Source organism: Armigeres subalbatus, chromosome 3, assembly GCF_024139115.2.
Source record: "Armigeres subalbatus isolate Guangzhou_Male chromosome 3, GZ_Asu_2, whole genome shotgun sequence".
NCBI classification, from domain to species: Eukaryota; Metazoa; Arthropoda; class Insecta; order Diptera; family Culicidae; genus Armigeres; species Armigeres subalbatus.
The window spans coordinates 103,942,143-103,966,246 of NC_085141.1; the positions used below are offsets into that span (position 1 = coordinate 103,942,143).

The following is a 24,104-nucleotide window of genomic DNA, read 5'->3' on the forward strand; positions in this document are numbered from 1 at the left end:
AAGAAATGTCAACCATTCCCGTCCCTGAAGGTTATTCGGTCTGATTTTTTTTAATTTCCTTTGAAATATATTTGGAAAATTACCAAATTACCAAATTACTTCTACTTTTAAAATTTCTTCTGAAATTTCTTTATAAGCTTTTTTAGGTAATCCTTCGAAAAATTCTCTCGGAGTCTTTCGGAGAATCTATCCGAAACTCTATCAAAAATTTATCCAAAATTCAAATACCAGGAATTCCTTTGCTGATTTCTCCAAGGAATCCTCCAGGAATTGATTCTAGAAATCTTTCTGAAACTCGGATATTTCTTTTAAAAAAATCCATCATGAATTCTTCCTGAAAGAGTAATTTACCGGAGCTGCTCCGGGAGGAATTTTTAGGAGAGCGCTTTAAGGAATTTCTAGGGAAAGTTCGAAAAGGTTTTTGGGAGAAATTCCCAATTAAATTTTTAAAGAGATTTCTAGAGAAATTTCTGTAAAATTCTTAACATAATTTTCATGGCTATTTGTTTAGAATATTTTCCTTCTAGGAATTTCCTGGAAAAAAAATCCTAATGGGTTTTATTTGTGACATGCTGGAGAAATTTCATGGGGAGTACCTGGAGATTTTATAGGAGACTTCCGGCAAGATTTTCTTCCAAGCAAGCTTCCGTGCGAGTAATTCAGAGAATAATTAACGGAGGGATTCTTGGAGAAAAATGTAGGGGTATAACCAGTTCAAGTTCTAAATGAATATCTGTCGAAATAATTTAGGAAGAGTTTCTGAAGCAACTAAAGGGGAAAAAGAGCAATTTCTTAAGAAACTTTTGGTGGAATTTCTGGGGAGTATTCGTGAAAAGTTTTAATGGAGTTGCCAAACTAATTATTGAACTAACTGCAGAGGAAATCTTTGGGATAACTGCTAGAGGAATTTCCGGACTTCTCAAAATTTTTAGAAGGAATTCCATAGAAATTACTGGAGAAATTTTCACGAGAATTCCGTGAGAAACTTCCGAAGTGACGGTGGAAATCCTGGTGGAAACTTTGAAGGAATTTCTGGAAATCTCAAAATCACCAATCTTCCAGAAATTTTAGATCACGTGGCCAATAAAAAACGTGTTTAAATTAGTTTTGAATAAGCTTGCATGAAAATATAGTTTATTTACTTTATAATAATAAACTACAGTTTAGTATATAATCAGAGAAACGATGTTTTGGTCGTCCTTTTGTATGGTGCTGACGCTCGACCATTGTGCAATGGGGTCGCCGCCGCCGAATCGAATTCATTCGGCGCTCAGGTCCAAACTTTGTCATAAAAAGTCTGAAAAGTAGAGTCAGATATAAGGATTAAGCTTTATGCTGACAAAGTGTACTCTGTATTTGGAATCCAATGTTCCTCATTCGTTGAGCAAAAAGTTCTTTTCCACTTACGCTTTTCTCAATTTATTTTATAAGGTCTCCCTAGGCAACCTTACTAACCTTTCTACCAGAGAATTGAATCACAATAATATTAATTTGCCGATCAAACCGTAAAAAGGGGTCCATTTATTATTGTTCCCATGCCTGGATGATCAATTTTCATGAATCCACCTGAATGGCTCCGATAATGAACGGCAATCAGTCCATTGATTTACCAACATCTCCATTGTTTTATTTTCTTTTTCTTGCTCTGTTTCACTTTTGCAGGTGACCATCCTCTTCACGGGTATTCTCATCACCGGCGTCGTGGGCAATCTGATTGTGTGTCTGGTTATCATCCGACATCCCCAGATGCACACCGCCACCAACTATTACCTGTTCAGTTTGGCTGTGTCCGATTTGATTCTGCTGCTGCTGGGTGAGTAACGAAACATTTTCTATTTTGCTACTTTCTTCCTGTGGAGCTAGCGTGACCCTTCTGAGAAAGACTCTCCCACATCGATACGATGATACCCGCAGAGATTATCTTTAACTAAGTTCCATTACGGTTCTGTAGATCGATTACTAGTTCCGTTATGCCACGTGTCATGTCTTCCGGTGTAAAGAAAATGTAAAAAGAAAACAAGGGAAATAACGCTTTCAAAGATATCTCTGGCTATCATTTCTGCGAATGATTCTACTTGTACTTCAAGAAATTTCCTTGTCTCACTATGCATGATTCCATTTAAATGTATAAAACTCATAAAGCAACTCGCAAGTTTCTCAAGAAATTCATCCGACTCCAAGGTTCGTGTAAGATTCCCAAATGCATATGACTTGAGCAGATCCGAGGCAATCTTTCATGCTATAAAAAGCAGCAATAATTCCCTCATTTCCTTATCCACTGAGTGGGTAGATATATTGTATCGAACCACGGGCTTATGAATAAAGATAAATTCATTTCCCCAGGCATGCCTCTCATTGATCAACAAGCATCTTTGACACCGAATAGAAGTAGCTGGTATATGAACCGAGAAGGGCCACTTTTTGTGATACAACGATGTGCGCCTATTTTCGTCGCTGGAAAGAAACACTAAGTGAATATTCCCTGTAGAAAGCAGGAAAATAATTTTCGCCTGAAACTATCAAATTCTAAGAAAGTGTCAACCACAAAGGATCCATGGTTCTACCCATGGAAGAAAAGCTTCTTACATACTTTGATCGATACTTTTCTCGCTGTTTTCATTTTTTTATCTCGTTGTGCTATTCAAGGAAACTGTGCCATTAATAACAGTTCAAATAAACGAGTTTTAAAGAAGAGTTTATAGTTTTCTCTTCTGCTCGAATGCTTCGTCACCATGTTTTTTTCCGCTTCTTTAAAAAACGACAACGAGAAAATCAAATCAATTTGTTACGTGGACCAAAAGGACGTTGTGCACCAGGGTTCACAGTGACTAAAAGAAGTCTTAAGAAACAAAGAGAAGATTGCTCCATGGAGAGTAGTTCCAAACAAATACAGTACCGCACCAAGTTTATACTTTTTGCCTGTCTCGTACACTAAGTGCTACAGTCAGTGGCTAGGTATATAATCTCTAAATTCAAACTTTTGGTTTTATTTATTTTTTCTCATTTCATAATGGCAGATAGGGTAAATCCACGTAAATCACTACTTGGGCACATGAATATATTCGCGGCACACTGTTCATAACATTTATAATATATACTATCAGGAAGCCATAAGTTTAAAAATGATAATTTTCAAAATGACTTACAATCATCTCGCATAATGCTAAATATTAATCAACAGTATATACTACTTGTAATTTGTACAATTCTTCTTCTCCTTCTTCTTCTTCTTTTTCAATGGCTCTACATTCCAACTGGAACTTGGCTTGCTTTTCAACTTATTCAACAAGTATTCTATCATTTCGTCAGTTAATAATTGAAAGCTTTTCTATGGCCACCACTCCATGAGTTGAGTATGCATCTTGTGTGGCAAGTACAATGGCGGGAGGAGAGACTCAAACTGCGATTCAACACACGCCGACTAGAAGATCCATTGGTGAAGAGATCGTTCATTGGAGAACTTGGAACTTAGGCAGCGGGATAGCGTAGAAGAGCAGTGGGCGGCCTTCAAGAATGCCTTTCATCGAAACAATGATGTGACGACGGCGTGTTAAAAACCGTTGGCGGCGGTCGAGTGGCGCGACGGCGCACACTTATCATTTTAGTCATTCGGCCGAATATGTCATTTGGCCAAATAGATCATTTGAAGTCTGACTTCTCACTTCTATGTTATCATTACTCACTTTGCACTGCGAAAAGAGAAGCTTCACTTCATATTTCGCACTACTCACTTTCCACAGTGTTAAATGATAAGGGTGAAACTTTTCATTTCTCACTTCTTACTTCACACTGTGAAAGGTGAGTAGTGCGAAATATGAATTAAGACGTCTCACTACTCACTTCGTACTTATCACTTTTCACAGTGAGAAGTAAGAAATGGGGAGTGCGAAGTGAGAAGTCTCTTTTCTCACTTCGCACCGATAATCTCTCACTTCTTACTGTGAGAAGTAAGAAGTGCGAAGTGAGACGTCTCACTTCTCACAACTTATTTCTCACTTCTGAGACGTCTTACTTCTCATTTCTTACTAATAATTTCTAACTGTTCACTTCTCACTGTGAATAGTGAGTAGTAAGAAGGGAGACATCTCACTACTCACTTCGAACGTCTCAAATTTCACAGTGAGAAGTGAGAAATGATTATTGCGAAGTGACAAAAGAGAAGTCTCATTTCTCTTCACTTCTCATATGTCACTTTTCACTGTAAAAAGTGAGAAGTGCGAAGTGAGTAGTGAGACGTCTCACTTCATATTTCGCACTACTTTCTTTTCACAGTGTGAAGCGAGAAATTAAAAGTGAGAAGTGAGAAATGAAAAGTGAGAAGTGAGAAATGAAAAGTGAGAAGTGAGACGTCTCACTTCTCATTTATCACTCCTTATTTTTCACTTATCACTTCTCACCGTGAAACACTTGATTGGCAAGATCCAAGAGTCTGATGCGTCGCAAGTCAGGTTTCAGATTTGATCAAAAAGTGGACACTTATTTCTGGAGACCAGCATTCCAGGGTGTTCCGGAATGTGACCAAATGGACCAAACACTCTCAGAACATATTCCTATGGGAAGATCCACAAAGTTCGTAACGCAAAAATTGACGATTTTCATACCCCCCCCTTCCCACTTTGTCACACTTGTTGTATGAAACCTCTAGAATTCTTCTATGAATCGTCTCGTTGCTCGGAACCCCCTCCCCCTCAGAGCGTGACGTACTTTGTGGATGGCCCCTATGGACTTGATTTGCTGAATCATGTAGTTTGCTACGTCGAAAGTAGTGTTTCTGGCTCGATTACCCCAGTACTCCCATCAATATCTCCGGAGCCATGTCCATTTCAAAAATGGTGCCCAATGTTCAAAAAGCTATATGTATTTTGTGAACGATTGCAGAAAACAGAACCAGATTCCGAAGCCAGACTGCTGAGAACCATCATTTTGAAAATTTAGTTTTCCATGAAATTGGTGGTCATGTATGTAAGTGTTAACTACTTTGTTTGACGTTTTTGACTGACCTAACTCGCTTCGAAATGTGTCTAAACACGCTATGTCCATACCTGAATAAACGATCCCTAGCAGCTCTGAATCAATATTACACCAGTGAAAATTGATTTCAGGCAGGCGGTCTTTGTTCCAAAAAAAAACATATACATTCTCTACAACCGACCACGGTGGCAGAGCTTTCACTATTTGGTATCACAAACCCAATAAAATCAGCTTCAAAGCATTATTTATGAGGTTTGCCGAATTTTAAGTTTGTTGTCATTATTTTTTAAATTAAATTTAAGACTTGATAATTCATACAAAATTCCAAATTCTTCTAGCCAGAAAAACTGTAGATCACATAATTCCAATCCTAACCACCATGTGTTGTAAATATGACCGACATGAGAGATTTTCAATCAGAGCAATTTATTGTCACCGCTTTGACCGATGGCCGGTTCATAACACGCACGACATGTTCATTTTTTGTTGCTTAAACTATACGCAACCATGTGCCTCTGAGCCTGCGATGTCGTGCTGGGCCGGCCTCCCGTCCAGTGCTTGATTGCAGATTTCGTTTCTGGTTCTTCGTTGAGCGTGACCACACCACCCTCCACTTTCGCCATATGCTGTTTCTTGCTAACCTATTTCGATGGCACTGACGATGGAGCTGAACAGCAAAGATCCAACTGTGGGGCCACCATTTATGCATCATATGTACATCGCAGGCATCTGTTGATGAGCACCTGCAGCCCTTAAGTGTTCTCCACTGATATGAATATACCATAACTATATACCATTATTGATTTACATTGAAATTTTAGTAGATTTTTTAAATCATTTTAAGACTTGGATAGCATTATAAAACCTTAGTCACTCCATTGAGGGAAAATACAACACCATACTTGAAGCTCACCGCTGCTTTGTAAACATATTCCGGTCAGTACTGGTAGTTTTCGTGATCGTCATGTTAAAGCGAAAACACTTGCATTTTCATTTTCAAGAGACCAAATGAAAATGTAGCGGCCTCTCGGTTACCTGTCGCAATAGAAGCAGTCATGATGGGAATATTGCTTTGATTTGAACTGTGTATTTCTAAATAGTTCTAATAGATCTGTGCAAATAACGATGACTAGTCGATAAAATGATTACATTGTTCCTGATTTTCGAGTTAAAAGTAACATTATTAAAGAAGAAACAGCTGGTTTACAATAATTTATTGCGCTTTCATGAAATAAAAATCCGTGAAAATTTGACGGAATTTCTTTCATTGTTTATGTTTTCTATGAAAGCGGGAGAGAATAAAATGTAAATATTGCGTGACCTCTCTCAATGAAAATGAAAATCTCAGCACTGATTCCGGTTAACCGTTAAAAACCGTTTCGCTTTACTCTCGCGAAAAAGGGAATCTGTAAACTGGCTGCCTAGGTCCACGCTGTCCAATATGTTTCGGGTTCTGTTTCTGGCTACCACCAGATGAATGTCTGTACTTTTAGCCCGCAAAGTAATATAATCCAGATAATCCCGACCTCCGGGGTGAATGCGTTGTCGGAAGAGTAGCGTGCTGATTGATTTGGGGATTTTCTTTCGTTTTTTCCCGCGTGGCATAGGAAAACCACTGAGCCACAAACGACCCAATTCAATCGTAAGGGCATAGTGTGTTTCAACCGTAACATTACCCAGCAGGAGCATTGCCGCCTCGGAGCTTAGCATTCATTTAGCACTTCCACAGCCATCAACGGAGAAGTTGCTTAGCTAAGTTCCCATTTGCTTGCTTCAAGCCCATGGAAGTCGTAAATATTCCCCAACCGAAATTTCGCCAAATCGGACCCAACCATCTTCGGCATAGTCTGCTTCATAGCAACGCATCTAACCGCTTGCCGTACAAGGATGCTGATTTTTTTTAAAGAAAAATGAAACATGGACTCTGAAAAGACTTTTTTTCTCATTCTTGGGCTGAGTGCAATATGGTTAGGATGATAGTCGTTATCCACTCTTTTATGTAGTGTCTCGCCATTCAGCAGAAGGAAAATGCATTAAAAAAAGTTATCTTTAAATGGGATATAAAATAACTTTGCCTTCTTACTGAAGTTTGTTTTCTGAAAAGTACCTCTGCTTCCGACTTTTGAAAGAGACTTTGTTGCATCACGGCCCTGCGTATCCAAACAAGTTGAACTAAGAAAAGCCGATAAACGTCCGCAACGGGTTATAAACTTGACACCGCTTTGCAAAGAGCAGACGGGGGATTCACAAGCAAAATTCGTTGCTTTGAAGTTTTAAGGTTTTTTTCCCTTTTTTATTTTGCCTTTCTTATGCCTCTTTTTTGTATAGCAGACAAACCGATGAAACATTTTAATTCAAGTCAAGATTTTTGGTACCTGCAGAGTAGTCGACCATTCTATTGTATGAAATTCTAAAAATCAAACGCTATTGAACGCGGGGATCTCCACTAGCCTTGCGAGCAAAGGCGTAGGATTGCCAATCCGGAGATGGCGAGTTCGATTCTCGGTCCGGTCCAGGATGTTTTCGGGTTGAAAACATTCTCGATACACTGGGCATAGTGTATCCAGTACTTGCCACACAAGATACATACTCATGAAATGAATAAAAAAGCTTTGAATAATCAACTGAGGAAATACCAAGTTGAAAAGCAGGCCAATTTCCAGTTGGAATGTAGAGTCATTGAAGAAGATCGAACGCATCTTGGATTTGTTTGCAGACAAACCATGGACATGTATCATTGTTCAGCCGTTACGTGCATTGACCCATCCATTAGTTCAAAAGCAAAGAAACAGACGAAAAGATGACTTTGTAGCTAAACTTGTCATATCGGCTGATTGCCAACTTCTTAGTGGCCGTTAAAGGGAAATTAGAGCCTCAGGGATTTTTTCTCTGTCAAGACACACATAACAGTTTTGAAGGTGAGAGCTACGGATCGGCCACCGTCTTATAAAATGATATGCCAGATTATCTTCAGTCACCCATAACCCAGCTCATGCGAAGACGGTCTTTGTTATGAGTGCTCAATAACAGACCATATCTTTACCGTGCAGCAAATCCTCCTGAATTACAATGAATCGTTGTGATCCCAGTTGTCTATTGGCTCATCCAAGCATACTAACGAAAATCATAGACGGGTAACTGCCTATGATCGCATATTTGTAACAATCGACAAAAGTAGGCATGGGAGAAATGGAACGATGAAGTTTGTAATATGCATAAGTGTGCAAATCTCAATGATTTTCTAAAAATTCCCAAAAATTGCACAAAAATTTTATCTAGTTGGAATCTTCGGTAGAAACATTTCCATTACTCGATATTTGAATGCCATCTATTTTCAAAAAAAAAAATTGTACACAGCGCATGGGGTACCGGCAATAAAGTTTTCCAGTGTAACGGTTATGCGGTCACTTTGCTTAATGTTACAAAACAACTTGGTAGTTTTTTCGAGTTTTTCAGAACAAACTTTCTTATTTCACCTGGTCAGCTGGAAGAACTAGCAATTTGGAGATGATTCATGAGCTTATCTCAAAATCGACAAAAATGCAAATGTAACAAATAGGCGACCATGGTTTTGTGAAAAGCTATAGGAACACTGATCCCACAATCATGAGTCACGCATTAATATGAGTCATTTCTCTTTGACAAACATGCAAAATGGAGTGACTAATTATTGTTGCATTGTGATATCCCAGTCAACACAAAATCATATTGTATGCAACATAAGATGCTAAAGTGGAGGCGATATACGGAGGCGATATATAACTAAGTGAGCGTGTCTCAAAGTACGTCTCATGAGACTCATCTCATGCGCTAGAAATGCATAACTGACGTTACTTAGGCGACGATATTATTGAATAAAAATTTCCCGCCCAAGCTGTTTTACGCATCTCCGCTGTTGTTTGCAAAGGTTTGCCATGGCAAACAGCGCATGAGCTGATATCATTGAGATGTCTCAATGCGACTCACCAATGTTAATTTGAAGTCCACAAGCTTCGTGAGTCTCGCGTGCGCTAAATTTCATGTGTGCGTAGCAGTCTTTGCTGAATCTCATCCTTTTGACGTAGGACTACGTCTGTGTTTTCTATATTGGAGTACACTTTACGATTGCGAAAATCTGGGACCGTCACGAAAATATGATACTTTAATATCTAAGCCGTTTCTCGATGGATTTTCAATTTTTTTGGACCATTCGATCAAGGATGAGTCAACGCTTCTTTGAATTTATTTGAAAATACTGATTTTAATCTATTTATTATCGATAATTGATAAAAAGTTTAGAAATGGGTAAACTAACCAATCACGTACATGCATCACTAGCACAGACATCAAAAATCAATCACTTGCGGGTTTGGATCTAATCCTCAGTTTGAACAAGATTTTACGCATAGCAGACGCATCAAAGCGATCTTAGCGGAGAGAACACAGCATCACGGAGACGCTAATAACGTTTTCAAAGAAAATCCATCGCATTGGTAGTGGTGCTCGATGTGTTACTGCAGATCATTCAACCTCAACGAACCAGAATTTCATATGAAGAAAAGGTTGACCATAAAAATAGCACTGTGGCGATTCCGCACCGCCAGTGCCGATGCTGAAAATTGATTACAAATTGTGGTGTCAGTTAGTTGGAATGGAACATTGGGAAAAGAAAATTGGTTCTTCTCAGGACCAACATTTTATAAAACGAAAGAGTTAATTGCGAAAATGGACTGTTTCGGTGGCATCGGGTTTGGCGTGGTAGCTTGGTTGCTGTTAGTGATCCCATCCATTAAAATTTTCTACATCATCTCCCTCCGACGCGCTATCAAATTCGCTATTTACGATTGAGTTTTGAAATTTGAAAAAAGTTTATTTCGGATCAACTTTCTTTTGTATAAAATCCATGAAGACGCCACCTTTGTGAAAACTATCTACCTACAGCAACTACCCATTAGTGAACGTCGCTGGTAATATGAAGAAACTTCGTCTTGAGTCAAATTTCTGTTGTCATTCCTCGCAACAATACTTACTTACTTTACTTATGGATCCTGTACACCTCCGGTGGTGCAACAATACGCATCTTAGATAAACAACATCTCATAACCAAATTCAGAATCTTTCGAGAAAAATTCATTGGATTCTTAGAATTCATAATTCTCCGAACGGTCCGTTGTCTGTGGGAACCCGATCGAAATGGCTCGCGCGCGGAATAGCGGCTTTCTTATATCTAATGAAGTAATCCCATCAGCCCCGCCCCTTCATTAATCGTTATGAGTGCACATTATATTTACACCATATCAGCTCACAAAGGAGCGGGGCTTACGGTTTTGATTTATTAAATACAAGAATGCTGCTGTTCGACGCGCACGCGAGCCATTTAGATCGGAATTCCACAGAAGGCGGTTCAACATTCAATGCAGCGAAGCGGACACCGCAGCACGAAGTGGGTGGCAGTAAGGCAATGCTGCAAAATTGTACAAGCGATTGGATGCAATTAGTTATTGGAATGGGAATTGGAAAAAGAAAATTGGTTCTTCTCAGGACCAACATTTTACGAAAAGGAAGAGTTAATTGCGAAAATGGACTGTTTCGGTGGCATTGGGTTTGGCGTGGTAGCTTGGTTGCTGTTTGTGATCCCATTAATTAAAATTCACTACATCATCTCCCTCCGACGCGCTATCAAATTCGCTATTTACGATTGATCTCATAACCAAATTCAGAATTTTGCGAGAAAATTTAATAGGATTCTTAGAATTTGTCATTCTCTGAACGGTCCGTTGTCTGCGGAATCCCGATCGAAATTGCTCGCGCGCGCCGGAAAGCAGCTTTCTTATATCTAATGAAGTAATTTCATTAGCCCCGCCCCTTCATTAATCGTTATGAGTGCACATTATATTTACACCCATATCAGCTTACAAAGGGGCGGGGCTTATGGGTTTAGTTTATTAAATACAAGAAAGCTGCTGTTCGGCGCGCGCGAGCCATTTTGATCGAGATTCCACAGAAGGCGGTTCGACATTCGATGCAGCGAAGCGGACACAGCAGCACGAAGTGGGTGGCAGTGTGGCAATGCTGAAAAATTATGTCAACCTTTGGAGGCTTAGCGAAAAATCATCAAGTGGCGGTCGGACAGTTGCAACGCAAGGTGTCGACAAGCGATTGGATGCACTTAGTTATTGGAATGGGAAGTGGGAAAAGAAAATTGGTTCTTCTCAGGACCAACATTTTATGAAAAGAAAGAGTTAATTGCGAAAATGGACTGTTCCGGTGGCATCGGGTTTTGCGTGGTGGCTTGGTTGCTGTTAGTGATCGCATCCATTCAAATTTATTGCATCATCTCCCTCCGACGCGCTATCAAATTCGCTATTTACGATGGAGCTTTTCAGTTTGAAGAAAGTTTATTTCGGAAAGTCGGATCAACCTTCTTTTGTATAAAATGGTGGGTATTGTATAAACCCAATGTAGACGCCACCTCAGTGGAAACTTTCTACAGCAGCCACCCATCGGTGAACGTCGCTCGGACAGACAGATGCCGAAAGATAATGTTTTGTAGTATGGAGAAACTTCGTCTTGAGTCAAATTTCTGTTCTCATTCCTCGCAACAATACGCATCTTAGATAAACAACATTCCATAACAAAATTCAGAATCTCGCGAGAAAATTTCATAGGAGCTAACGGGCTTAATTTATTCAATACAAGAAAGCTGCTTTCCAGCGCGCGCGAGCCATTTCGATCGGGATTTCGCAGAGAGCGGTTAAATAAGATTTTAAGGTTCCCCCAAACACACGCGACGCGACTGTCGCGACGCGATTCTATCGCTTGGCGACAGCGATTCTGTCGCCGTTGGTATGGAAGCGTAAATAGAGCATTGCCTGCAGCGACCAAACGATAGAATCGCAGCGACTAGTTGTCGCAGTCGCTGCGATGAAATCGCTTAGGTCTGGGGGAGCCTTTACGCAGAGCCGACGCAGCGGAGCAAACATAGCAGCACGAAGGGGCTCTGGTAGCATTTTCAAAGGAAAATCATCGAATTGGTGGTGGAAGTCTGCGTTGGTGGTCGTCATTCAACCTCAACAAATCAGCATTTTATGTGAAGAAAGGGTTGATTACAAAAATGACGTCTGTTCCGATCTCGTGCGATGCTGAAAATTTGTTCCTAATGGTGGCGTCTTGGCGAAAACTTATCGAGTAGTCGTCGAACAATAACAGCACGAAGTGGAACTCTAACCCTAACGTTTCGACAAGCATTGGGTTGCAGTTAATTATTGGAAAGATGCATTGGGGACACAAAATTGGTCCTTCTCAGGACCAGAATCTTCTGAACAGAAAGGGTTGATTGCAAAATGGACTGTTTAGGTGGAGTCGGCGTTTGGCGTGATAGTTCGGTTGCTGTGAGCGATTCCATTCATTCGAACAAATTTGTTGCGTAGTCACTCACCGACGCGCGCTTATGATTCTGCTATCGAAGGGTAACTTTCTGTCAACGCCAAACTATTAATTTCGAGTCGAGTCAAGTACGAGACACTGAAGACGGCCTTACTTTTGAGGTCGAAATACGTATCTGTCAAGATACAATTAAGTGGTGGAATTCAATGGGACTGTATTAACTCGTCTTATGACAAGTGAAGACATTCCACTAAAAAGCTCAAAATAATTTTCTTATTAAGACGGACGCAATGAGAAAACAGAACTGTGCAATAAAAATCCTATTCGACTAAATGCTGATGTCATATTAGAAATTTGGGGACAGTACTCGTCGATAGCAAATCCTTCCGCACGCGATGGCATATGAGCAAGTCAAAACCACCTTCTGCCAGTGGAGATATATCAGCTTCCACACTGATATTCTTCCCTCCCCCTTCATACGGGAGCTTGGCAGAAGGAAGGTCGTGCGATATGTGCCATCACAAATATTGCCCTCCGCTCGCTTTCAAATCGACTTCTATAAAAAACATTCTTCATGCCTGCCGTATCCTAACGGAACTATCAATTCTATACTTTCACCTCTAATGCTATCATGAACATGTACGTCCAAGTTTGGAAGATGATATTAGCATTTCCATATCATTGTAAATTTTCTTATATTAATTTTGGACTTTGATGAACATTCTTGCATCCCGGATTAAACTACCCTTGTGTAAAATAGTGGTACTGTAAAGAACCGATATTTTACCAAAAATGGAGCTTTTCAATCCTCAACTACAACAAAACATAATCAAAATCTTGTGAGGAAATTCCATTTGACTGCCACTGACGCCATCCATTTGAACAAACTCATTGCATCAGCTTCCTCCGACGCGCACTTGTGGCTGTGCTACCAAAGGGCAACTTTCTGTCGTCGCCAAACGATGGTAACCCGGAAAAAATCGATATCATTTCTAATAACTAACGAAACAAAACCAAAGAATCTTGCCAGAAAATTTCACTTTTCCGTCGACGACGGCCAAATCGATGAAGACGCCACCTTAGTGAAAAATGTCGTTTAGCTGCCTTAGTTTTTCAAATAGCGCATTATTAAAAACAATAAATCTTTCCAAAATCGTCATTGTCGTTTAAACAGCCGAACAGTCTGCCGAACAATTTTCCTAACGGTCAAAACCTCTTCTTGGATAAATAGTTTAAGTCCTGAAAAGGACTGTTTGTAATTTATTCTTGAAGTCCTGCTCACTACAGCGCTATAGAAAACGATGCATGTACGCTTCCACCGCGGGCATAAGTCGAACGCTGTAAATTAATATATTTGTGTTTGGTTTCGCGCCACCTCCGATTCTGCTTATTGTTCCTTCATTCCGGACATTTTTGAGCATAATGTCTTCTAGGATTTTGATGATATCCACTGAAAGATAGACGAATGGCTTCAGTGGCGATGCGGCCGACGAGTCGTTCCTTTTCCACGGCTGGTTCATCCAACTGGGAGCTACTTTCAGTTTCTTGATTCGGTTGATCTCCGAGCAGTTTGCACAATGCTAATAAATTGACACAAATTATGATGAAAAATACCCTCTATTTCGTATAGCTACGTAGTCCTACGTCACCTTTGCGTACAACCCGATTGGGCTGCACCTTTGAGTTTTTTGTACGCGTGCATGATGTCTGATTTCAGTATGTGCATTTGTCTAATTTACTCATTCCAAAAGACTTCCAATAGCACGCATTTTTCGAAGGGTCGTTCAAGTCCGTCAAGTTGAAGAATACACAAATTCGTCTTCATTCAATGCCGAATCATTTCAATGCATGGCCGCGTAACTTGCAAACCTTTTCAAGTGTGGCCATCCCGAATAACACGCAAAATAGTCCGGTCCAGATCCACATGCAATCCATTGAAAGCGGAAATTTACCTTTCTTAAAGACCGAATCATTTAAATGCATGGTCGTCCCGAGCAACAGGCAAAATTATATTCATCCTTTAAGGTCTCATTTCGATGTATGGTCGTCCCGAGCAACATGCAAACCGTTCAAGCGAGGTCGTCCCGAGCAACACACGTCTCCATAGGTCTCCTTTAAAGACCAAATAATTTTAATGCATGGTTGTCCCGAGCATCATGCAAACCTTTTCAGGAGTTGTCATCCCGAACAACACGCAAAAGAGTCTTCTGGTAATGATCTAATTGCTTGGTCGTCCCGAAGCACATGCAAACCGTTCATACACTAACATTCCAAGTAACACGTAAAACAATCTTCTTCTAAGATACCATTTTGTTCACTGCATGGTCGTCCCGAGTAACATGCGAAATTATAATCATCCTCTAAGGTATTTTTTCAATGCATGGTCGTCCCGAGCAACATGTCAACCGTTCAAGCGTGGTCATCCCGAGCTGCACGCAGTTTTTTTTGCAGAAATCTGAAACGCGCCACCACAATCGTTCAATTTTGGTTCGTAGATTTGTTCCATTGCTATTCCAAGCACACGCTCTCGCATTTTAAATTTATAAAAAAACACGTTAGATCACAAAACAATCACTTTCAGCCGACGTTTTTTGCCTATATTAATTCTTTCTTAATTTATTCTATTTTATTTTTCACTCACCATATGAATCAGTTGCCAAGAAATAACCATTTTATTGTTTTTGGATCAGTATTCAATTTTGTTGCACATGGAGGCAACAAAACCTGGCAGGATCGCCATTGTGGGAAGCTAGAATTCTGCTGGCAGAGCGGTACGCTGCTGACACGTCTGTTTGGTACGATGGTCCAACGATGAAAGAGGAAGATTCATGGCGTGCTATTTATTGATCGTCTACGGTTGTTGAATAAATGGTTGTAGCCGTTTAACGGGATGATTAATTCGTACGCATTCATGTGACAGTAGGGTGTCCCAAAAAAAATCGATGTTCGAAAAGTCATGGTGCTCAACCCTGAAATGAAAGATATACCTGTCCGGATAATTTTTGTAGAACAAACCGAATTTCTAAAAAATCGTTTAGAGGTCGCGCTAGATCGATTTTGAAAAATTACCTTTTTAGGTAAAAATCAAATATTGGGTCTTTTTCACAATTTTTTAGGGTCACCCATTCGTTTTATATTTTTTATTTTTCTGTGGCTCTGTGCCCATTGTCTACATGAATTAGTTTTTGGTATTATGTGTTTTTACAGTCTGCAAAACTTTTTAAATATCGAAAAAAGCACATTTTTTTGACTAATTTTCGAAGTTATTTCATTCTCACACAAAAAATAATTTTTTCTCGTTCAGAAAAATTTACATACTACAAAGAGCTATTTATAAGGAGTATTTTCATAAAAAAAGATCCAAGAAATGTTGTTCTGGGGCTGAGATATAGCAGTTTTAGTAAATAGTCAAAAAGTGTACAAAATCGGTACTTTTTCTTTACATGTTATAATTTCATCAAGATTGCACCAATATTTTAATTTAAATTAAAAACAATTCAAAAGCAAATAAATGGGAATATTTTCTAGGTAACATAGCTTTTCTTTCCGATGGAGTTCGTTACCTGAATCACAGGATTTGGTCGGAGTATGTGGATGGAGCCAGATATAAAATTATATCACACCCAACAGTTAATATGTAGTAATATACAAGTAATCAGGTTTACTATGATCTCTTTATAAGTTTTGATTCAATCATAGTATGCTTTTCACCGTTTATAAAAAACAAGGCAGGCTCAGCACGTATGTAAACATTCAGTTTGAACGTAAACATGTGTCGTCACTACTATCTTCGCACAAGCTGAACTGAGATGATGCTCTACGGTCTCAGCATACTTACTTCTGTACTCTAACATGTGGCGATAAAATATGCGTCACTCTTGACGTGTCACTTTTCTTACGAGCCTACCTTGTTGTCTGTATACCGTGATGCTTTTGATATGTCATATGACAGTTAAACAATTTTTGTCGTCGTATCAGTTCGACAGCTTTTCCATGAGTTCACTTGAGATATTGCAAAAGTAAAAATGGAATAAACTTGAAGTAAAAACGAAAAAATGACACTTCAAGTGAGACGCATATTTTATCTCCACATGTTAGAGTACAAAATTAAGCATGCTGAGACCGTAAAGCATCATCTCAGTTCAGCTTGTGCGAAGATAGTAGTGACGACACATGTTTACGTTCAAACTGAATGTTTACATACGTGCTGAGCCTGCCTTGTTTTTTTTATAAACGGTGAAAAGCATACTATGATTGAATCAAAACTAATAAAGAGATCATAGTAAACCTGATTACTTGTATATTGCTACATATTAACTGTGTGATATAATTTTATATCTGGCTCCATCCATATACTCCGACCAAATCCTGTAATTCAGGTAACGAACTCCATCGGAAAGAAAAGCTATGTTACCTAGAAAATATTCCCATTTATTTGCTTTTGAATTGTTTTTAATTTAAATTAAAATATTGGTGCAATCTTGATGAAATTATAACATGTAAAGAAAAAGTACCGATTTTGTACACTTTTTGACTATTTACTAAAACTGCTATATCTCAGCCCCAGAACAACATTTCTTGGATCTTTTTTTATGAAAATACTCCTTATAAATAGCTCTTTGTAGTATGTAAATTTTCCTGAATAAAAAAAAAAATTTTGTGTGAGAATGAAATAACTTCGAAAATTAGTCAAACAAATGTGGTTTTTCCGATATTTAAAAAGTTCTGCAGACTGTAAAAACACATAATACCAAAAACTAATTCATGGAGACAATGGGCAAAGATCCACAGAAAAATAAAAAAATGTAAAACGAATGGGTGACCCTAAAAAAAGGTCATTTTTCAAAAATCGATCTAGCGCGACCTCTAAACGATTTTTTAGAAATTCGGTTTGTTTTACAAAAATTATCCAGACAGGTATATCTTTTATTTTAGGGTTGAGCACCATGACTTTTCGAACATCGATATTTTTTGGGACACCCTAATGTGACAGCCTAATGAATGGTAAACTTCTACATACACGCTCAAGATAACTTACCCAAGCGCCACATTATTAGCCTGAAATTATAACTCAGGGAGTGGGGTTGACAGATGGCCGACCCACTAAGCACAAGTTCGAGTCCAGTCCTTTCATCCCCTGTGATTGCCTCAGATACTTCAACCTCGGTTGCAGTGTTCTCATCGGAACCGAATCCGCATCTTTTCCACTGAAAGTGTACTACATATCAGAACGTTCGTGGTCTGAAAACAAAAACGAATACTCTGCTTCTGTCGTTACTCGATTGCGATCTTGACATTGTTGTTCTGACAGAAACATGGCTTCACTGTGACATCGCTTCCTCTGAATTCGCCAGGAACTATGTTATTTACCGTTGCGGTCGAATCGTAACGCTTCCACTAGTAATCTCCGTAGAGGCGGCGGCGTACTAATTGCTGTCAAATCGGAACTGCAGTGTATTCCGGTGAACCTCGTCGATTGTGATTGCCTAGCACAAGCCACTGTCGCATTATTCTGCCTCAGTTTTCACTTTACGTTAGCTGCATCTACATTCTCCCAAACAGCTGCCCTGATATCTACACGAAACACGCGGATTCTATTAGCCAGATACTGAATCGTGCCGATTCCTGCGACGTCATTGTTTGCCTCGGAGATTACAATCTGCCGAATCTAGTCTGGCATTTCGATGATGAAGTTAACGGATACTTCCCTATCAACGCGTCAACTGAGCAGCAGCTTGCCCTATCAAAGTCCTTGTTATCCTTGTTATCCACGAACGGCAAACTTCTTAACTTGGTGTTCGTAAGCGATCCATGCATCATAAATCTCTTCGAGTCGCCATTTGCTCTTTTAAAAATTGACCCTCATCACAAGCCATTAGTCTTAACCCTTGACGCACGTTCTCGCGATGAAATCGATCAGAGCCAATATCTACCGTTGACTACGAGTACGACTTCAACAGGTGTGATTATCAAATCGTCAATGCACGAATTGCTGCCCTGAACTGGATTCATGTTATGAATTATGCCTCAATCGACGATTCTGTAACCGCGTTCTATCTCACCATCAGATCATCCGAGAAAACGTGCCGGTCAAAATTTTCCGATCATCTAAGAAGTACAATCAACCCTGGTGGACGCCACAGCTCCGGAATTTTCGCAATCGTCTGCGGAAATGCAGGAAGAAGTTCTTCCGAAACAGGATTGAAGTGAACGCGGCTAATCTGCGGTTAGCTGAAGAAGAATATACCCGTATGTAACATTGTCGATTCCGTGAGTACATCGAAAGTCTTCCATCGTATTCCGTCCGGCTTCCTCAAGTCACTTTTAGCAAGTCACTTTTGACACATCGAAAAGACCGGGACCCGATCACTTACCGTCCACCTTCATCAAACAATGTGCTTCATCGCTGGCAATGCCCATTGCTTCAATTTTCAATCGATCTATAAGCGATAGTGTTTTCCCGGAAGCTTGGAAGCTTGCTTCGATCGTTCCCGTGCACAAATCCGTTAACATACATACATAGTGTAGAGAACTACCGTCCAATATCATTCTTGAACTGTTTCGCCAAAGTTTTTGAGAGTCTTTTGCACGAAGTGTTATACCCAGCAGTACAGTCTATCATCTCCGAGTATCAACATGGGTTCATGAAAAAGCGCTCGGCGACATCCAACCTAATGGCATTCACTCATACAGTGCTAGACGAATTGGAGAACCGTAGCCAGGTCGACGCTATTTATTTTGACTTTTCAAAGGCGTTTGACAAGGTGCCACATGCACTAGCGATGCTCTTAAATCATTATATTGTGCATTAAATGGGAGCATAAAGCCTAGATCATTTAGAAATGGGGCACTTTTAGAGATAGTGGCGTTCCTAGTGGTCGGATATGCAAGTTTTTCACAGCGTTTCATAATTAGTAAACCATTTTTGCCTTTCTCGTATACTAAGTATACGGTAAAGGCTATATGATCGCTCCAAAAACAAACTTTTTATAGAAGGCCCGGAGACCCATAGTGTTATATACCAATCGACTCAGTTCGACGAATTGAGGTGATGTCTGTGTGTGTGTGTGTTTTTTTTCTTCCTAAACAATGGAGGGGGAATCTGCTCAACAGACATCCTGGGTTGACCAGGAAGTGCTGGGTTAGGGGCCACCTCCAATGAGGGAGGCAGGGCTGCATCCCCGACCAGCTAAACCGTTTCCATTGCCGCCAAGCCCATCGTCCCTTCGGTACAACCAGAAAGTAATGCTTCAAAGGGGGGCCAGTGCATTACGACTAAAATAAATACTCCCCCTAAACAATTAGAAAATTCCCATAAGAAAATAGAAAAATGCCAATAAAGAAATCAGGGTATGAGCAATAAATAAATATAAAATTTCCACAAATAAAACAAAATTTCCATAAACAATTAAAAATTTTCCACGAAACAAAAATAAATAAGCACTTTTAAAAGCAAAAATTGCAATTATAAAAGAAGAATTTTACATAACAAAAAATACAAAAATTCCATAAATAAATCAATGTTAGCAATAAAAAATTACAAAATTTTCCACAAAATAAATATATTTTTTCCATAACAAAATAAAATTTTCCACGAAATGATCAATAAAAGCAATAAAAAATAAAAAATTTCCATAAAGAAATATTAAAAAGTAATCAAACTGTGCATTTTTCCTTAGATTACCCCTTCTTTAAAAGCGTTTAAAGTTAATGGAAAATTTCGTCAGATTTATTGCTTTTTTGTATTTTTTATGGAAATTTTCTTATTTTTTTATTGCTCTTTATTGATTATTTTGTTAAAGATTTTTCAATTTTTTATGAAAAAAAAAATTATTTTGTTGAAATATTTTTAATTGTTTATTGCTAATTTTGGTTTATTTATGTAAATTTTGTATTTTTTTCGTGGAACATTTTGATTTCGTTATGGAAAATTCTTCTTTTATAATTGCTATTTTTGCTTTAAAAAGTGCTTATTTATTTTTGTTTTGTGGAAAGTTCTTAATAGTTTATGGAAATTTTGTTTTATTTTTGGAAATTTTATAATTATTTATTGCTCATACCCTGATTTTTTTATTGGCAATTTCCTAATTGTTTATGGAAAATTTCTAATTTTAAATGGAAATTTTATTTAGCTGCCAGTGCATGACGCACCCTCGAGGTTAGCTGCGTGTCCTTGCAGCATCGAACATCGTGACTCGCTTTTTTAGAAGAACACCATGGTGTCGTGCCAGCGCATTGCCGGCTTTCCAGGTGGCCTTACCACGCCCTATGTCCTCGGAAGGTGGGCAGGGTCGACTTCGCGCCTGCTTCCCTCTGCACGACTGGTATCAAGAATGATGATGCCGCGTGCACCCCAAATTGACCTTTCTGCGATAGGGCCTATTCGCCAGCACACAGAGGGACTTGCCGACGCGAGGCCTACGCCTGCCCCAGCCTTGACGAGGACCCCTTTCCGTCCTCGGGCTCGGAACCCGCCCGGTTGACCGACGCCGCGAAAGCGACGATACCATGTTGTTCTTCGCGCGGTCACTTGTTCGATAAAAGGATCGAGTTCGACCACAGAGCATGACCACCGGTATGACCCATGAAGCCGACTCCGAACCCTTGGACCACCTCTTATTTGCGCCTGAACTAGCCATCCTTGAGTCCACGCGCCACCTTCTGTGTAGCTCCGAGACGATTTGGGCGATAGCCGATAAAACGGCGTTCCAGCCAACTTCGTCTTTACACATCCTCCGAACTAGGTTGTCCGGGGTAGTGTCCAGACCACATGTGGCAAGCATGTGGTCACGCATTGCGCGAAAACGTGAGCACACGAACAACACGTGTTCCGTCGTTTCCTCTAAACCTGCGCACACCAAACACTCGGGCGAAGCCGAGCAAGCCAGCTGCTTTACCTGCACTTTGATTTTGCAGCACGCTTAAACGCCGAGCACATCGAGCCCCCCATGGGGTGCTTGCTGTTCACAGCTTTGCTGGAACAAATCAAACAATTGGGAGGGTTCGTGCAGCATTGTGCCTTATGTCCCTCCAATCCGCAGCGTCGGCAGAGATTGCTTCTGTCAGGGCCTTTGCAGTCCCATTGCTTGTGCCCCGGTTCCAGGCACTTGAAGCAAACTTCGGGTTGCTCGTATATGCGCACAGGGCATACCGACCATCCCACCTTGACGCTCCCTAACTTGACTACCTTGGAGGCGTCCGCTGCAGATAGCCGAACCAATGCTACCTGCGTCCCTGCCGGACCTTTCCGTAGCCGAACGGCTGCGGTGGGCGTCTCCACTTCACACTGTCGCCGCAGTGCCGTGACGAGCTCTTCGACTTCAGTGATCTCGTCCAGGTCTTTAAGATTCACCTCCGTCGTGAGTGCCCTCACCTTGACCGTCTCGCCTAGGACTTCCTCCGCCAACTTCTTGTAGGCGGCGCCCTTTGCGAGACGCCCCGCTTCAGCTCGAGTATCATCTCGCCCATCCGGGTACGTCTTATTCGACGTACGTCGGCGCCGAGTTCACCGAGCTTGACGTCACTCCTCATCGCCTTCAAAACATCCGAGTACTTAGCCTCGTCCGCCGTGATGACTAGGGCATCGCCCCTGGAGCGATTGGCGCCTACCCTAGACTTCTTGCTACCCTCATTCGCCTGGGCCTTCTTTTCGGCCCTTGACGTCTTCGGTTTCCTCTTGTTCTTGACCAGGGTCCAGGAGGCGTCATTCCCCTCTATTTCCCTGGTCTGGTGCGGCTGAGAACTTTCAGCCTGCCGTAATTCCTTACCACCGTCTTGCCTGAGTGGACGGACCTTTCCAGGTCCTTCCTCCCCCGGTTTTGGAGGTACCTGACCGGGGTTCAGCTTCCCAGCCCCACTACCCTTGTTCGGGGTAGTAACCCTCCGCGTTTTGGAGCGGCCCCAGGAGCTCATCCCCTGAAGACTGTCTCCCCGTTTTTGTGTCTGCTCCGTTGGAGTAGTCACCCCGACGTACCCGCAAATACTTGAGCCTCAGTCTGGGTAGACTTTGGCACCACCGTCTAAGCTGGCACGCCTTCGGTCGACTCGACCTTGCCTGAGTCCGCGAATCCTTGGGCCTCAGTCTGGGTAGACCTCGACTCCACCGATTTCACGGGTTTACACTTGGCCGTCCCGACCGCCCTCTCCAGCTTGGCGTCCAGCATCGACTTTCGAAGTTTCTGCAAGCTCCTCTTGAGGTCCTTGCTGATATTATGCTTCGATGACGCAAAGTCGATGATGGCGTCCAGCTGTTCCGTCGCCACCTCGAAGGCCGAAAGCCCATCGCGTTTGCGGTTCATCGCCTTCACAAGCCATGGGCCGTCAATAACCCCTTCCGGCGTTTTTATAGCTGAGAGGAAGGTTGAGTGACCCACGCTGGCGCTGCGCACTGAGCTGCCGACTATTGCCTCTGGCCTCCCTAGGCGGAGACCTGAACAACCCACCTCTTGCGAAAGGGTTGTCGCCTACACTACTACCACTAATTGAAGAATTGACTTTGTTTTCCATTTTGGTCCCACGAGTTGCTCGGGAAAAGAGGTCCACCACGCCAGAGCCCAGCATGACGCGGTAAAGGACAATTACTGTGTAGGGTGCCCAGGTACCCCACAGGCTCCGTTAAAGGCCTAGCTTATTATTTCCCCCTGGCCATGCATCCCCTCGGCACGGGTCGCTTGACGCCTTGGGATTAGGGGTTAGGGACGATGGTCCCGGTCTAACTCGCAGTGGCCATGGGGAGGGGTCGTCAAGCCCTTGGACAAAGTCCCTGCTGCCCCTGTGTGTGTGTGTGTGTTTTTTTTTACAAGGGTTAAAGGCCATCAAAAATCTGCGCGACAGACACCTCGAGCATCCACACTATGCTCGAAGGCGAATAGGGATAGGCTCCTCCCGACCTGCTAAAAATGTGCCTCCCGGATAAACCGGGTCCCTTATCCTCCTTGCCTCTATCCCCCCGGGACCACTGGATGCCGACTACTTGGGGGGGGGGGGTGGCTGTGCTCATGCACTTCTTCTAAAATTCCGGCCCCTAGCTTAGGCTGGTTCGCCAACTGGCTTGCTGAGATCCACTGCTACGTTGTCTCGATCCCTCGGCGGTCGTGCCGCAAACTTCCTCACTCGAATCCTCCTGACTTTCCCCCGGCGTCACCAGTTCCGGTGAAGGAAACTTCCGCACTGATGGTGCCCCGACTACCGGCGGCTATCGCAGGGGACGCTTTCGCGCATTGCGCCGACTTCGTCTTCGGGTTGCAGAGGTGGTCCGGCAGTTCCGGTGGTGGATAACGTCCGCACTGGCGGTGCCCTACATACCCGAAGCACTTCCTTCTTCTTTCTTCTTTCTTCAGCAGGTTGACTGATCGAGTGCCGAAGTCGGTCCGACGATTCCGGTTGGCAGAAAACTTCCGGTTCACCGGCGCCCCGACGACCCGAGGCCAACACTGCTCACTATGCTGGATTTTCCTCCGAGCCGACGCTTGTTTGCTGGTCCCTTCTCCATCTACGCTGCAGCTCTGACAATATTTGCCTCACGACTCTGCTTACCACATTCCACGTATCTTCATCGTGACACATTCGCTCTGCGATGTTGTCCACGCTTAGGGCAGGCATTCCTCTACGTGCTTCCGCAAACCTCGGACAATCGAATAACACGTGCTCTGGAGTCTCCTCTACGTTGATGCACGCCGGGCAGAATGGCGATGACGCATGGCCACATCGGTGCAGATATTGGCGGAAACAACCGTGTCCGGATAGGAACTGAGTGAGGTGAAAGTTCA

The 24,104-nt window shown here is 41.7% G+C and overlaps 1 protein-coding gene across 5 annotated transcripts in view; it reads left to right on the forward strand.

Moving 5' to 3' along the window:
• Positions 1–24,104, forward strand: part of LOC134224766 (pyrokinin-1 receptor) — a 680,810-nt gene that overhangs the window by 410,767 nt on the left and 245,939 nt on the right. For all 5 annotated transcript variants that reach the window (XM_062704331.1, XM_062704330.1, XM_062704329.1 and 2 more), the window contains one exon: positions 1,663–1,813. In XM_062704331.1, the coding sequence (XP_062560315.1) occupies positions 1,663–1,813 (151 nt within the window). The remainder of the gene's footprint in view (positions 1–1,662; positions 1,814–24,104) is intronic.